Source organism: Erpetoichthys calabaricus, chromosome 9 (assembly GCF_900747795.2).
Source record: "Erpetoichthys calabaricus chromosome 9, fErpCal1.3, whole genome shotgun sequence".
Lineage (NCBI taxonomy): Eukaryota > Metazoa > Chordata > Cladistia > Polypteriformes > Polypteridae > Erpetoichthys > Erpetoichthys calabaricus.
Window position 1 is genome coordinate 84,955,253 of NC_041402.2, and position 17,960 is coordinate 84,973,212.

A 17,960-nucleotide genomic window follows, 5' to 3' on the forward strand; every position below is an offset into this window, starting at 1 on the left:
AGATAGATAGATAGATAGATAGATAGATAGATACTTTATTAATCCCAATGGGAAATTCACACACGGCTAAGGGGATGCAGTGAGTGTGTACGCCTGATGAGCCCAGAATTAGGGCGAAACACGTGTCACGTATTCTTTGCATTATTTGATAGTAAAACTATTTCAACCATTCTATGATCTGCTTCTCGCAACTGAAAGAGGGCACCGTGGTGGATGTTAGCCGACTTGCTGACCAACCACAAGCGTTACCTGGTAGGTAACCACCCATACAATCAGATTGTGATTCAGACTACGAATGCCATGAATGTAATTACCCCGATCTACATGCTGTCAAATGAACGAACCACACCAAATAATTCACAAGGTAATTCTGAAGATTCCAACAATGACAGAAGGCCAAGAGGTGGATCAGACAAACTAGGGTGTCATCTTAATATATGCCAATGTTTCAAAATGATACATCTAATCTGATTAGCATAGTAAGAATATGTAAGATTACACACTATTCTATTAGTAGCAAAAGATATCTTCTCTGATGTAAGTAACTCTCTATTAATGTGAAAAGCACGTCTGAATGCCCTCTTGACACAGATTTTAGAGTATGGTCTGTGTAAAAACCAAGCTTTCATATCCCTAGCATTCTGAGCAACTACGACGAATAAGAAAAAACTGAGATACGGTTAAATTATTGATCAAGGATCGGGGATGAAAAATAGAAGCATGTAGTAAAGTATTTCAATCAGTAAATTTCCAGCATAAAGGAAATTGAAATGAGTTATTTCTCACATATACATTGATATCTAAACATGAAATGGAAGTGACACTATAATTAAGTGTGAAAGATAAATTAAGATTACATAGTTTATATAGTTGAAGAAACACTGTACTTCTTCATAAGTACCCTTCCAAATCAGAAAAATATCATCAATGTAACGAAGTCAAAACAATAAATGATAAACAAGATTCTCTAAAGAAAAAATGAATTGTTTTTCAAAGGATGACATATATAAATTAGCTAAACTATGACTAAAGGTGTTGTAATGGGAGAAGCCTTTATGTGGAGGATAAAAAGGATAATTGCAAAAACATTCTAACCTAAAGCAATATGTGAAAGCTGTACAATAAACTCAATCAAATTGCATTGGTAAGCCAAAAATTGTAATAAAGTAGTTTAAATTATGCTTAGAGTATCAACCTGAGGGATATTAGTATAAAGTGAAGTAATGTTCATGGTGACCATAACAAGGCCATTCTCATACACAGCATCCTGTAGCAGCCGTAAAAATGTGCAGAATCTTTGACATAGGAACATGCCAATAGTACAAACAGTGAAATGTAAAAATCCATGAATTGAGCTAAGGGATGTAAAGTAGAGTTCACAGCAGAAACTATAGGATGACCTGGATGATTCTCCAGATATTTATGTAATTTGGTAACAGATAAAAAACAGGGATACAAGAATATAAATTACGTAGGAATTTTGAATTTTTGTCTGTAATACTGTAGTATTCAACATCATAGCTGCTTGATTAATCACAGAATTAATCAGAGAGGCAATATGAGGAGCGGGATCTCTCTTGAGTAGCTCATAACACTAAGTGTCACTTAATTGTCTAAGTCCCTCCTGTACATAAAGGAAAAAAGTTGAGCATATTGTTACATTAAAAAATGACATCTCAGATACACTAGGTTCAGATTAATAGGTTACAGGAAGAGTAGTGATCAGTTTATTGCTTACCTGAGCCCAGGCTGACTACTGGAGGATTCTCATTGATACAGTATATTTTCCATTATCAGTGCAGATTCCAACTAACATACAAAATCAAGTTCTGAACATCAGTGGAAAAAGAACAAAGGTGTATTTGCTAAATATTGTCTTGAAGGGGATGGTTATGTGATCAATTATTTTGTGTTTTATATTTTAGAAATTAGAATACTTTGAAGAGATCTTTCTTCACTTTCACCCTAAAGAGTCTTTATCTGTTGATCAGTATCAAAAAAGCCACATTAAATCCATTGCAATTTAATGCTGTATATTAATAAATGCAAAAACATATAGTAACACTATGCTAATACTGGGTAAGGCTTCTTCATGCCCTTAGAAAAGCCTCAATTTTTCATAGCGTGGATTGCACTAGATATTGAAATTTTTCTTTTGAGATTCTGGTCCATGCTGACATGATTGCATCATACAATATCTGCACATTTATTAGCTGCAATTTCATGCTGCAAATCTCTGGTTCCACCACATCTGAAATGTGTTCTATTGGTTTCAGATTCAATTACAGGGTAGGACAATGAATAACACTTAACTCGCTGTAATGTTCATGAAACCAGTTTGAGATGACTTTTGCTTTATGACTTGGTGCATTATCATGCTGGATGTAGCCATCAGAAGATGAATTAATTGTGGCCAAGAGATGCACATGATTAGCAACAATACTCAAATAGGCCATGGCATTTAAACAATGATTGATTGGCTATATACCTGTTATGCGCATATATATATATACATACACAGTGGTGCCTTGGTTTGCGAGCATAATTTGTTCTGGAAACGTGCTTGTAATCCAAAGCACTTGCATATCAAAGCGAATTTCCCCATAAGAAATAATGGAAACTCAGATGATCCATTCCACAACCTAAAAATATTCATATAAAAATGATTAATGCAAAATTTAAAGTAAAAATACATAAAACAAATTAACCTGCACTTTCCCTTTGAAAAGAATCGTGGCTGGTGTGAGGGAGATATCTATCTCTTGTGAAGGACAGCCGGGTCCCATGCCCGGCAGGGACGCCCCTGCTGCATCTGTTCCGGGGGAGCCACCATGGGCAGCTCAATACCTCCCCCGGGACGCTTGGTGGCAGCCTCCCTGGTGGACGATGATTCCCCAACCTGGCGCAGGGCTCCATGGGATATGGAGTCCTCCACAGCCTGGTTGGGGGCTCGGATGGCCGCTAGGGGGAGCTGCATGACGTCTGTAGCCCATCTGGTCGACTCGTCAGCCCCACCCAGAAGTTTAATTAGGACCAGGTAATCAAGCACCTGGAACGCTTCCAGGTGGGGTATAAAAAAGGCCAGCCACCACCACTCGAGAGAGCCAGAGTCGGGAGGAGGACTAAGCCTGAGGAGGAGGAGTGGTGGTGGTGCTGCTGAGGTGGAGAGAAGAAGTGTGGTTTGTTGTGCTATATTGAAGTGCTTTTGGGACTGTGTTGGGCCTGTGGGACACGGGGAAGAAGTGCCCCACGGCTGAAGAAGAATAAAAACTGTTTTAATTAAGTACGTGCCTCTGTCTGAGTCGGGCGCTATATAGCGCTCATATTACACTCTATATATATATATATATATATATATATATATGGAGTCTTTTTCTATTTTTTGCGACTTTAACAAGAAGCCTCTCCAATGACAATCGCTTTTGCCTCCTTTTGAGGATTTTACAGAAATGTGACATTGCCTTGTTGTTAAACCAATTCATCGCTCACACACAAAATAAAAAAATGCTCTACGCACACACCCACGTGGTCACAATGCTCTAGTAAACAGTATCCACTCATACGGATGTTGACTATACGAATGAGGAACGCCGACTGAGACCGAGCATGGGAGACGATTACCCACAATCCCGCGGAGAGAGAAGAACCATCAGCTCAGTTGTGATCACGTGACCCTCGGCAGGCAAAGCGTATACATACTACTCGTATTGCAAGACCTCGCTCATTTATCAAGTTAAAATTTATTAAAAATTTTTGCTCGTCTTGCAAAACACTCGCAGACCAAGTTAGTCGCAATCCAAGGTTTTACTGTATCTCTAATGTTGCTCTCTGTCAACATCCAACATTCAATGAGCTAATAACACTCCTAGCAATCTCAGTAATAAAACACCTTATCAACAATTTACAGGTACGACAAAGACTTCACTCCTCAACATACAGCTGAGCAACAATAATGCAATATAACTGATTTAGTCTTAAATTTAAAACATAAACCAATTTAATAGCAATTGCTGGTTTGTTTTTTTTTTATCCAAAAGGGAAGGCCACGTACAATCAGCAACTGCTATATAAGCCTATTTCACAACAATGCAGTTCAATTACTAAAATACAAGTCATTAAACAAATTCTTCTTACTTGTAAGATAATAAGAAAAATAACAATAAAGTGACTTGAATTACAGCAGTCAAGCAAGACTCTTACCCACTCTTCCAGGATCATGCTAACAGCATTGGCAGCACGAATTTTGTTCCGACATGCTAGAATGACATTGGCTCCATGTAGTGCGAAGGACTTGGCAGTCTCAAAACCTTAGACAAGAGAGAAAATAGGAAACAGCTTAAATAATTTATGTAAAGACCTTATCTGAAAATTTTGGTAATAAAGTTGTTTTTTAATTAAGTGACACAACCTTTCCAGAGACAGTTTAACAGAAATAAATAACACAAAGTTTTTATTTACTTTTTAAGGTGTCCTTGCCCATTGATGTATGTTGGAAAAAATATTGACAAGTATAAGACACAAAATAGCTGAAGATTTGCATTAGATGTAACTCAGAGAAACATTCTGTAGCTCAATACTTCATACAATTAACCAATTCCCTTATAAAGCTCAACCTACATCTACTCTACCATGTTTTCATTTAAAAACTGAGCTTTTAATCTAAACGATCTTTGACCACATTAGTGTTTTCACAACGTTTACAAAAGACTCCCTAGACCTTTCTATGCACTGGCCATGCAGGTACCTGCAGCAAACTCAGTGAAGGGACTGTGTAGTAAAAAAATCAGAGCCCCATGAAAATCAGATTTAGGTGTGCTTTATACACTTTCAAAACTATCAGTGCAAGCAGGATTCTTACATCATGTTCACAGAATGGGAAAAGAAATTCTTTAAGGAACCACAGAAAATTGTCTCTGCGTCATGTGAATGCGCCAATTACAGGTGAAACTAACAGTCTTCAAAACTGGTCGTCCTGTCATACAAAGCAGATGTTGAAGTGACACTTGAAAAAAGAGGTGTTTAGCTCTATATTCATTCATGAGATGATTGATTATAACCAGTTCACAGCAATCTGAGCACATCTTGTACCAAACAACATTTGTAAAACTAACTCAACAGAGGAAATAAATAAATAAGTACATGCATGAGTCTATATCTTCTCTTTCATGTATTGTGTTTTGTGTCTCTCTTTGTCCTGTAATATACTGAGTCACTTCATTAAGCGCCTTGTTATTAATTTTGCTGGAGAATGCACTTCTCCTTTTTTATTAGAAAGATGGAAAGATAGATTGAAGTTTATTTGTCCCTAGGGGGAAATCTGTTTTTTTACAAAAGCACTTTAAACAAATAAATACACAGGGCGGTTCATATCAGCTGCCTTGTTTCCTTGCTGTCTGACCCCTGCTCTACACACAATTGACAAACTACAAATGCAACCATTATTACTTCCAGCAAGACAGTGCAACTTGCCATACTTCCCGAATATGTATGGCTACTATTTCGGAGCATTTCTTGGCGAAATGATTATTAGCAAGGGTTTATGGCCACCACGATCACCTGACTTAACAACGTGCGATTATTTCTTGTCGGGCCATTTAAAGAGCTGCGTGTATGAGACAAATCCACAGACCATAAATGCAATAAAGTTGAACATTTATAATTTGATACAGAGAATCGATCCCATGACATTGCAAAGAGTGTACATGAACATGCTGAAATGGGCACAGTGTTGTTAACATCCGTATCAGAAACACAGTCCTTGAGTCTCACAAACTGTGGTCTGCCCAACAGACTGTCCATTATCCAGAACACCATAAGCTCATCCACCTGCATATCTCTGAGTTAACCCCTTTACAGGGATGGCTGGATGGCATTGAAGGAGCTAGAGAAATCAAAAAACATAATTCTCACACTGCTTCCAGCTTTGTCCACATGAGAATAAGCCTTGTGGAACACACAGATAATTGCATCTTTATCCAGTAGACAAACTGAAGTGAGTCCAGGTGGTCTATGAAAAGAGGACACATTGTCCAGGAGCAGTCTCTGAAAGGTCTTCATGATGTGAGAGGTAAGTGCCACTGGTCTGTAATCATTAGGTGAAGAGTTGCCTGCCATCTTTGGAACAAGAACAATGTAGGATGTTTTCAACAGAAGTGGCACTTTCTGAAGCTTTAAGGACAGAATGAACAGAGGACACCACAAGGTTGGTCTGCACAGGCCTTAAGATCTCAAGTACTGATTCCATCTGGTTCCACAGCTTATCCTGAGTATAGCTTCCTCCTTACTTGGTCTTCAGTTATGGACAATCCATACTGATGGCCAGTGGTGGACTTGTCACAGGCCATTTCAGTTGATATGGTAGGAGTTGTTGATGGAGTACGAATGTAGTGGGGAGACTGGTCATTGGAAGAAGGTGGCAGAGGCAGGAAAAAATCCATTAACAATTGGTTCAGGGTTTTAGGTTTGTCCACATCCCCTTCCAGCACCTGAGCCCACAATTGCTTGAGTCCAGTAATTATACCCAGTCCATTCCAGACATCATTCATGTTATTATGAGTGACTTTGTTAACTATTTTAGCTTTGTAAGCTTCCTTTCCTTCACTCAGCTTTTTATTTACACACACTGTACGTCCCTTAGAGCCTCTTTATCAACGGATTTGAATGCTCCCAATTTCTCATTAAGGAGTATTTTCAGCTCATTTCAGCTCCAGGGCTTGTTGTTTGGAAAGCAACACGCTGTCTTAGTGTGTACCAGCATGTCGACACAAAAGTTGACATAGTCTGTGATGCAGAGTACCTCAATATTGTCCACATTTGACTTGCAAATCATTTCACAGTCTATCATTTGGAGCCAGTCATTCAGAGTCATTTCAGCCACCAGGCTACATTTCTTTACTGTTCTGGTGGTAGCAAGTTTCCGTCTAATAACAGGTTTAAAGCTGGGAAAAAGGATGAATCAGGTTGTGGTCAGGTTGGCCTAAAGGAGCAAGGAGGATACACTTAAACACATTATTAACATTTGAATACAGCAGGTCTAGCTTGTTATTTCCTCAAGTGGAACCAGTCACAAACTGATAGAAATTTGTCATTGTTTGTTCCAAAGTCACATGCTTGAACACACCACATATTTTAACTGCAGGGTAAGAATTAGTCATTATTAAAGTGTTGGTGACAGAATGAATCATTTCTGTTGTAGGTCCACATTTGCAGAAGGAGGAATATAAACATTAATAAGAACAATGTAATTTATCTCCCTGGTACAAACAACATGGACAAATTATTATAGCCATAATTTCAATGTCTGAAGTACAACTTGTAGTTTTAACTGTAGTGGTGCTGCAGCCTTCTGCTGTTATGCACTTAAATCTGGAATAGCTTGCCAATAGGAATTCGCCACACTAATACAATGAAGCACTTTAAACACATTACTTTAACATGGCTTTCTCATAGCTTCATCTTAGTTAATTCCTGATGCTCTGTATATTCAATTAATTATCATTATTATTCATGGTGGCTCCAAAATCAGTACTAACCCCTACTCTCTCTTATGTTCTTTTTCCGGTTTTCTGTGGTGGTGATCTGCGCTACCACCACCTCATCAAAGCACCGTGATGTCCCTACATTGATGGATTAAAGACCAGAAGTCCACGTGACCATCATCATCAAGTCCTTCCATGAGAACCCTGAATACAATGAGGACTGATTGATGTCATTTATGTTAGGTAGAATGCCTAGAGGGGGCTGGGCGGACTCATGGCCTGGAACCCCTGCAGATTTTATTTTTTCTTCAGCCGTCTGGAGTTTTTTTTTTTTTGTTTCTTCTGTCCTCCCTGGCCATCGGACCTTACTTTTATTCTATGTTAATTAGTGTTCTCTTATTTTAATTCTTTTGTCTTTTTTTCTCTTTCTTCATCATGTAAAGCACTTTGAGCTACATTATTTGTATGAAAATGTGCTATATAAATAAACGTTGTTGTTGTTGTAATATGCTCCCTTTAACAACTGTTCCTGATAGATGACTACTCCCCCTCCTGTATTTTTTCCACACCGCACTGGGTCTCTGTCTGCTTGAATATGATGAAATTTGTCCAGCATTAAAACAGTGTTAGGTAGATCAGATTTAAGTCAACTTTCCATAAAGCACAAAATTCAGTTTATGTAATAAACAATGATAGGAGACTGTCAACTGAATTATTTATAATCTGATTTTCACTGGGCTCTGAATTTTCCAATACACCTGTAACACCACTGGCCACAGGATCTATCGTTAAACTATAGCAACCAGCAAGTAATTTGCTTTTTATGCATGTATACACCAGACTTGACAAAATGCAATGTAGATGCATATAGGTAAGCAGTACAACAAGCATATTAGAAAGAAACTCTTTTATGCCCACTGTACTGGGATATGCTTTTTGTGTCTACAAATGTTTATATATTCACAAAAATATGTGAGTATGGTTGTACATTTTAAAGTATAGCTACAAACTAATATACATATCAAAGGCATTTTCTGTCATGCAGTACCAAGACATTGAAATACTTTTTTTCTTGAAAACAATTTAAACTAAAAACATATGCAAACAAGAAGCTCTCTCTGTTTTGGGCTACCTATGGTTTGTAGGGGTAGGGCAGTAGGGATGTGCTATCAGGATGCCAAGCTAATGGACAATTAGTAAACAAAAGGATTCAGACGCTGCATGGCAAAGACTTGGCAATTATAGTACTGTAAAATTGTGTTTTCAGTGTTAAATGATAATGCTGATATTATAAAATCCTCTGTTCCAGTACCAATTACACTGCTACCAATCAAATTAATATTCATTTTATATTTTAATGGAATTGGCCTATTTTTTTGCAAGAGACTAACTGAAATTTTCTGCTGCTTCAGTATCCAGTAGGGTCATTAAACCAAATGTTCCTCTCATAAGTGGTAAATATAAAGTGTTTACCACAAAATGTTCACTACAGTTCTCAATATCTAACCCCTAATTGGGGACAGGCTGCATATATATGCCCCAGAGTTCTACAATAATAACATATTCCATCTTTAAATTGTTGCTCTCCTTCAAGAAAAAATAATTTTCTTGTGGACAAAACTTTTAAGTCTTTAATATCTAGTCAGAGCGACAATCTCCTCATAAACACAAACAACAGCTGAGTAAAGCTCCTTTATTTAATGATTTTGATCAGCCTGCTCTGCTATAAACAGTCCTATTATATCCTCCTTTTTATAGCCAAAACAGATGGTTTCCAAAAGCAGCAAAAACAAATGAGACGATAAACTTATCAATACCAAATGGTCAAAAGAAAGTTCTATAGTTTTCACATACTGTATATAACTAACTTCCTTATAACAGGTCCAATATGTACTTGGAATTTGACCCTCTACGTTAATGAAATGATTTTGTGCCAAAATCTATCATTCCATTAAGCATACATTTCTAGTTTGCCATTACACACAAAATTATTTTGTAGTAAAAAAGGTAGTTCTTTTTACCTAAATTGTTACAATTCTGACATCTAGCCACCAAGTTTAGAACTGTCATTAACTTTTTAAATGAAAGGGACAATTACAAGAGGCTAATCTGATTTAACAGACCCTTTGCCTCATTTTCATCACTTCTAGGTCAAAGAAGATTAAACGTTTCCCTTCAGAGCCTCCTACTTCCTATTGGCTTTAAAATTTAAATTAAATATTAGATACCTTCTGTGTGAAATATGAATAACCTACTTGAGGTTTAGTGAATTTTTATGGACCTCTTGTAGACTATAAAATAAGAAATTGGTAGATCATTTTATTTTCCCCATATACAATTGTTTCATTAAGAAACAGAAACCCATTTTTCATTTCTATAAATAGGAGCATGAAACAAAAATGTCAAAGTTCCTTCTTTTAAAGAATTGTGATTTGCTGAAATCAGTGTTTTTGAGAGCTGTGCTTGTGATACCTGGTTGAATTTATTGTATATTTTTACTGTTATTTGCTGTCTCACGCACTAATAGTACCAAAAGATTGAGAGATAAGACAATATTGTTTCCGATATTCCATGAAAATAGTAAAGGGAACCTTATTTGTCTCAGATGTACATGGGGAAAGTTTACTGACAGGTCTTACTTTAACCTGTTACTCCGATTTCAAATTAAACATAATGGAAAGGTTTACAAAACAGTACTATTGTACCATAAACACATGAATACTATAGAGAACTTCAACAACCAGAAAACTAACCAAAAGTAACTTCCACATCTATGCATTTAGGAATTTTCCATTTAGAAATGTTACAAGTACATGGATCTCTGTAACCAAAGCATTTTAATACACTTCTTAATTGATGCTACTTAGAAAACTGTTAGCCCTTTTCATGTTGGTGTCAGCATTTCACCCTGCTGCAATGATAAAACAATAATCAGCTTCAGATGAAGATAGATTTAATATATTGTTGTAAAGTACCTTAGCATGAAGCCCACAGGAAAAACAATGAAGTATGTTTGCTTTAAAGGCAGAAAGTCCCCTAATCAAGTTTTGTGGTGTTTGAGTCTCATTTTATTTTACAAGCAAATCTACCATTATCTTCAGTATGTACATCAGTATTTTAATGCAAAAAACAAAAGCACCAAAAGTCTTTTATGGTAAGTTACATTAATTGTGATGCTCTGAGCTCAAATGTTTGTATTTTTGTTTTTTCTTTAACATTTAACTCATACCTTTATAATTTATAACTTGCCTGAGATTATATCCATGAGGTAAAGGCTTGTCTCATTTATGTTTTTTTTTTGTTTGTTTTTGATTTTTTAGATTGTTTCCTTCAGAATTTAAATAACATAGATAAGGAATTATGCTGTAAAGGCAAGATTCAATTTGTTTGTACTATAAAGGATACAGATAAAAAATATACTCCATAAAGAGAAATAAATTACTGTAAAATATAGGTTACAAATTATTTTAAAATTTAGGTCAATTTTCTATTCAATAACGTTTAGCCAGCCAGGTCTTTGTAGGGTTGTGCAACTAACTTACTTGCTAAGAACACAAATTACACAAATTCAGAACACAAATTACACAGCTACTAAAACATAACAGATGTAAGGCCCTCTGCAATTGGATTGAATTTGATTCACCATCTGAAAATTGAAAAGGTCAAAAAAACAAAACACATGTGCAGATTGAACATCATAGAAAATGTATATGCCATTTTAGTAGTTTTTTTTTAAAAGTAAGAGCCCACTGTCCTTTAAGCTGCAGGTGCAATTTTTGCAGTTTCTTAACAAACCAAGTACTTTAAGTTAAATATTATTAATACATACTGTATATACCAAATGTTCCTTTACTGCATATATTACGGTAGCAATGCTGCACAGCATAATTATTCTGATATTACTTTAATAACTTAATTCGTTCAAATAAAAGCTGAAGTGCAAAAATGTTAGAAATAGGTGTTGAGAAAAAAAAATTTAAAAAAAAAGTTAATTCTATAGCATGCACTGATGATCCACTGGGCATTCTCCAAAACATTGAAAGTCTGCATGTGCTTCTGTCAAAAATTAGAAACCTGAGACCAGGAAACTAAGATGCAAGATGAAAGACAGCACAGCTCTGATACCTCGGATGGATTAAAATTAACTTTATTTAGCTTATGTTTTAATCTGATTTTCATTAAAAGGAAAACTGGGAATCCTAATTGTAAGGCAAGTGCTAAGGAGTAAGATCCATTAAAACTCCAAATTGAAGTGGGATTTAATGCACTTTCTGTCAACTGAAGCATGGAATTAGATTATATGACACCTTATTAGGTGTAATGTAGAGTGCACTGCTAATTTGCATTATACAAGGATTTATACAAGGGCCAAGAAACAAAACGTAAACAAATCTCGATAAACCTTAAATCAATATTTAACACCTCTGTTTCCAATATTTAACACTTCTGTTTCAAAACTTACTTCAAGCAAATTTATTTGATATTTGGTATGATTAGCTTTACTTTATTTTGTACTTCTATGAATTCTTTTCCCCAGTAAAACCATTGATCATAATTCAAAAAATCCTGGCCTTTATAACAACAATACTATCATACTCACATACTATCTATGCTTTTTTTATACATCCATGCCAAATATTACTGGACTCCATGCTGTTTGCCTAATTTTTCAATGACCTTTAGAATATGATGTTTGGTAACAGAAATCGATTTTACTTGGCCCAGCTGCAGATCTATTTGTAGCCAGCCTTTATGTCATGCAGATGTAGTTAAATATTTGTGGGTAAAAGTCATACGTGAAAAGTAATGGAGGTATGCAGACAAACATTTACAGTATTTTATCTTTTAAAGATCTAATAAATTTGGAGTCTGGTGTACTACATTTTCTTTTACACAGCCAAATTGTTTTTCTATGTCTCCTGAATTTTTAAAAATGTGCGTTATTCTTCCTAATTACAGTGTTTTGAAGTGACTTAAAACGTATCAAAAATCTCCCTATTATATTTACGGATGGGTATCATTAGGATTTTATTGAAACTGATATTGCTTATCGATACTGATACTTATGGGTACTCTTATCGATGCTACTCTCCATAATGTGGTTCAAAAAATAAGACATGACATGATGTGGAAAGATTCAACATTTATTTTAATATAACCTTTTTGCAAAAAAAGTTAGTTTCCTGAATTCCTGTAGTGCTGATTTACTACCAGAAGCTAAACTTATACAATACCAAATAACTACAGTCCTTGAGCTTCTCAGAAGCTAACAGAAACAGATTGCAAAGAATATAAACAACGTCCATAAAGATTAAAGATTTGTAAACAGTAGAAAAGTGCAATTCTCCTATATTATTTGGCCCACCCAAAAAAAATGAACAGCTTTTGTTTAAGAAAATGAGCATGTTGACTTTCTCAGAGAGAATCACAGATCTTTCCTTAAAGATTGTGCTCACCACTGTGGAGAACACTCTTTCAGACAATGTTGAGGAGACCTGAATGCAGAGGTAGGTGGCAGAGACAGCTGTGAAAGAAGAGGTAGAGTGTCCTTCTTACCCCACCACCAGATGGCATGGTCTTCTAAGGTTGGGATAAGAAGTAGGCCTCTGTAGACTGATACTTCACTCTTGATTTTTTTCATGGATGTTTTTTGCAGCGTGTTGTTGTTGAATGAGGGTTCTCTTTAGCTCTCTGTCTTCTGCAAAGAGTTTTTCTTGTGCAAACTCAGAGACCCTGAATGCCATGGAAATGGGAACTTGAAATGTAAAATTTACCATGTTACTGTAGTCAAGCTGACTCCTTTTTTGTTAAAATCAAAAAGTTATGTCTAATTTACATCTTGTTCTTCCTCCTGTTCATCCTCTTCCCCATCCTGAACCTGCTGCACTGTAACCTCATCATCCTTTTCTGACAGCTGAAAGAGATTTTTCCTGATTAATATTTCTCTGCATATTATTACACTGAAAATGAAAGTACACCTTGTAATAAACATTGCCTACAATCTGAAAGAACTTAAAGTTTAATGATTACTTACTTCCCTCACTGCTGCTGCCTTCTTCAGTCATTCCCAGACTTCATCATTCACCTTTCCTTCAAATCTTGGGTCCATTATAGTGGCCTCCACAAGAAATACCACAATATCCTCATCCTGTACACAACAAAATAATTAATAATAACTTCAAAGTAAGGATATATCTTTTCTCTCATTTATTAGGAAAAAATAGCCAGCTACATATGTATTGAGATTATAAAGTGTTTTGTTTTTTGCACCTGGTAACATTTGATTAGGTCATGCCAGACCTCTTCTTTAATGGTGGCCACAAATTGTGAATCTTCCTCTTTGGTTCTGATATGGTCCTCCAGCTTTTGTAGCATTGGCAAAATATGGCCACGTGCAGCATACCTGTCACTTCACACGCACAGCATATATATGTATAGAATTCGCATCACACTGATGAACTGCTTACTCTCCCTGAAGTCATCATCAGTTATCATTTCAAGTCGGAGATTAAAATATTATAATATTACTATTTTTAAATTAAGTTACACATTTTTTTGGTTTCATTAAGACATGAATTTTCATCATGCTAACATTAACTCATTTTTTAGGTAATATATTATGTTTGCTTCAACTATTCATTAATAGCTACTAGTTCTTTATGAGTAATTGTGAAATCTAATCTGGTGCAAGAAGGAAGCTTGTATGGCTGGATACTGTTCCACAAATGTTTCCACCATTAGAAACAAAGAGTTCCTGTGCGTAATCACATCCAAGACATTAGAATGGCTAGGCAGGCCTGAAACATATAAAGAACCTCACTGAACTCAATTTAAAAATATTTAGTCTTGCCTGAATGATAATGAAAAAAGGTTTTGTTTCTTACCCAAGATATGCTGCTTTTCCTCGGACAAGGTCTTCATGACGGATGATCTCTTGATCCACACAGTGGCATCCCGGATCCTTGCTTCCCACTTGAAGATGGTTTGGATAGTACAGACTTTTTGTGCTCCAGGGTTGAGAGTATGTGCAAAGCATCCAGGCTTTATGATTTAGAGCTGTCGTACAGCCATGTCCATATTTGCAGCATTATCTATTGTTGTGACTACAACCTTCTTTCTTACACCAAATCCTGCAAGGACTTCTCCCATCTCCTCAGCCACAACAGGACCACACTGTGACTCATACACTGCATGGGCCTTTAGGACTTTCGCTTTCAGTTGGCTTTCAACTACATAGTGGAGTGTGACTATGATATAATGACCTTGTGTGATACTTGCCCACTCATCAGTGGTTATGGCTACTTTTGACACACTGGCGAGCTCCCTGATGATGTTTCTCTTCTCAACCTCATACCAATCAGGTAAAGTATGAGAGTGTTTGATATTGTGTGCCTTAAAGGGGTGGTAACTGGGGTTAAGGGCTGTTGTCATATCCCTACTGTTGAAAAAGAAAAAAAAAAACTTCTTTGCAACTGAGATAACTCATTTTGTTTGTTTTTGCATTGCTTATTATGGTTGAAAATTAACCTATCCTTGGTTGTCAAGACAGCTCAGTTAAAACGTATAGTAACTACCTAGCAGTTAGCGATTTATGCTATGCATACCTAAACCGACTGAACTCCACTGTGGTAAAGTGTAAATCTTTCACAATAAACTTTGCGATAGCCCTGTGATATTCTGCTTTTTTTCCCCTTCTTCATTTTCAATCGTTGAGTGAAGGAGAACAAGGTAGACTTGGGTTTCTGAACTCTAGTGTCCAATGACAAAGCTGCGGCTGATGCTTGACTGACACTGTCTGAACACAAAAATTAAAACTGATGCTCACTTTGTATTTCCTGAGTGAATAACTACATACTTAGTTTTATAATGATAACAAGTGCTACCTTTGTTTGACGATGTCGAGACAGTCACATTTTCAGTTTGGCTATTTCCAGCAACACCAGAGCTGGGAGGCTGCACAGAGTATGTTTCAGCAGTTACTTTATTGAAGAAGCCAAACATGCTGCACTGATTCATATTTATATAATGTTGTACTTGTGTTTCATGAGGTTGCTAGTATTACCCCCTTTACATGTAACTACCTTTTTACATATACTGCATTTAGTTGGACAGTTATGAATTTAAAAACCACAGCTAATGTTAGAATGAATCAACATTACAAAAATACCAATAGCAGCACCATTTTACCAGGAGCTTGATATTTTAGAATTGACTAGTTCAGAACTGTTACCAATTTAATACCAGTTTCGATACCCATCCTTAATTCAATTGATATCAACATTGTATAACATGTTAAATTTGAATTGCCTATATACAGGTACATGTTTTTTATGCATCCTACTAAGTGCATATTGTAGGTGGTAGTTTTTTGGAGTTTTTTTTACCATTGGTCTTCAAGACAAGATGGCCAGAATGTCAAAATGAGAAAACAAGACACACAAATAATGATGAATTTCCTCTTACACTTGAAAGTATAAAAAATATCAATACATGTATAAGTGATTAAATGTGAAAATGCATTTTGGGAAGATATAAAAATGTTTTGAACACAACACACTATACAGAACAGCTATTCAACAGAGGTTTCCAAAAAATACCAAGTGGAGAAGGGTTATAACCTACATTGCTATGTTAATTTATTCCCCACACTTACAGTTCTCTGCACAAGAAAATATTTCCTGACATTTTTGCCTTATTCCCTTTAAGTACCTCCTTGAAAACCAACTGACCTTTCACACAAGGAAGCAACATGACTTTGAGAAGTCCTTGTAAATTGTGAGTGAAGGGTGCAGACAGCAGTAAATGTAATCACATAATCAATAATCAGTATATCTTTGTGATTTATAGTTTAAATACCTATGCAGACATACATGCGGTATTGTCCTATACTTGCATAACTACAAGTAGATTATTTAGAAACGTATCCATACAAATAAAAGCATATAGGTGGTACTAGAAAAAGCATATTACTGTACTTAATCTTAGACACTATATGTAAAAAGCATCAATAATTATTTTCAAGGTATAAGACAAGGTCAATTTCAGGTATAAAAATCTACAGTCAAACTGCAAAACAAGAAAGAGCTGAGCATCTACCACAAGATTAATCATATAACCAAGCCAGGACTTGACATGATTTTATGCTTATAGAAACTTCTGCCATTTGAGATGCTTGCATGTGCAAAGTCAAATCAGGGTTTAAAAAGTCAATCTAAGTGACATTTTCATTAATATTCAACTGTTTTGCTCTTCATTGCCTGTTTTGAGGTGTGTGTTTATGGGATGAAAAAAAAAACACTTGTTTTTCAGGACAGAGTGCAAAGGATACAAACTCACTGTACTATAGATAACAGGAATTGATCAAATAAATTACATATTACTGACAGTGGACAGGCTATGTAACAAAAATATAAAAAAAACAGCAAAGTCTTACAAATAAAAATGACAGGAAACCTAACAAATCTGAATAGCTGGAAGGCAAGGTATCCTTTCTGATAACCTTACTTTGGCCAGTGAGCATTCAAGGATGCATACATTGTTTAGGTTTGTTGCTTTCCTCCAACATGTAGCTTAATACTTGCCGTATTTACCAGTTTGAGGGGAAATAACCTTTTGATATGCTGTTGCTCATTTTGATCTGGCTTCAACAAAGAACAACTCTCAAAATAAGTATAACATACAGTAAAAATAATTATCTTTTGTGTGCTTTTAAAACAAGATAAAGTGTTAATTTACCACAAGTGATTTACTGAGTTTTTGGTATATATCCATCATTCCATTTTGTATCCCTATTATTCAGTTTAGTGTTATGTAGAGCAGGAGTTCATCCTGGAAGCATAGGGCAAAAATGAAAACTTTGGAATTGGGGAGAAATAGAGTGGAGTACCAAGACAAAAGGTGAATATGTGATCTGCACACAGGGCATGCCTTCACTGCAATTCAAGACCAGAATATTTGAGTTGTGAAGCACCAGTCAGCACAAGCTTCCTTGTCACAACTAAACTAAAATATATTTCATGAAGCCAAAAAAATAGTATTTTCTGCACTTACTTTTCATATGCAGTAGCATTTTATCAATTATTGGCTATAGATACGGTATACAGTAGATAACAAAAGGGGGGACATTTCAAACAAAATTAAATAATACACTCTGGATTATATTCTTGACAAAAATTAAGTAACTGAATATTTCAATTAATGAGACATCAATATTACTATTCTGGGCATAAATGTAATCACTACATATTCTGCTTTTTGCTGAGAGTTAACCTGCCAAGTATGTGAGAATATAACCACAGAAAAGAAAAGGTACATAGAAATTTTTCTGAGTTAGGTGATGAGGAAACTAATGAGGACTGTAGCCAGTGTATGTTGAGGAAGGAATTCTGTGGCTAGATGCATCTCTGTTATTTAGCAGTGAGCTACCAAGTTACTGTGCTCCAAATACATCTAGCTTCTGATATGAAGCAATGTAGACTGGGA

The 17,960-nt window shown here is 35.9% G+C and overlaps 1 protein-coding gene across 3 annotated transcripts in view; it reads right to left on the reverse strand.

Moving 5' to 3' along the window:
• The window catches only part of wwox (WW domain containing oxidoreductase), a 1,257,913-nt gene that overhangs the window by 1,176,487 nt on the left and 63,466 nt on the right, over positions 1 to 17,960 (reverse strand). For all 3 annotated transcript variants that reach the window (XM_028809817.2, XM_028809818.2, XM_028809819.2), the window contains exon 5: positions 4,201 to 4,307. In XM_028809817.2, coding sequence (XP_028665650.1) covers positions 4,201 to 4,307 — 107 coding nt within the window. The remainder of the gene's footprint in view (positions 1 to 4,200; positions 4,308 to 17,960) is intronic.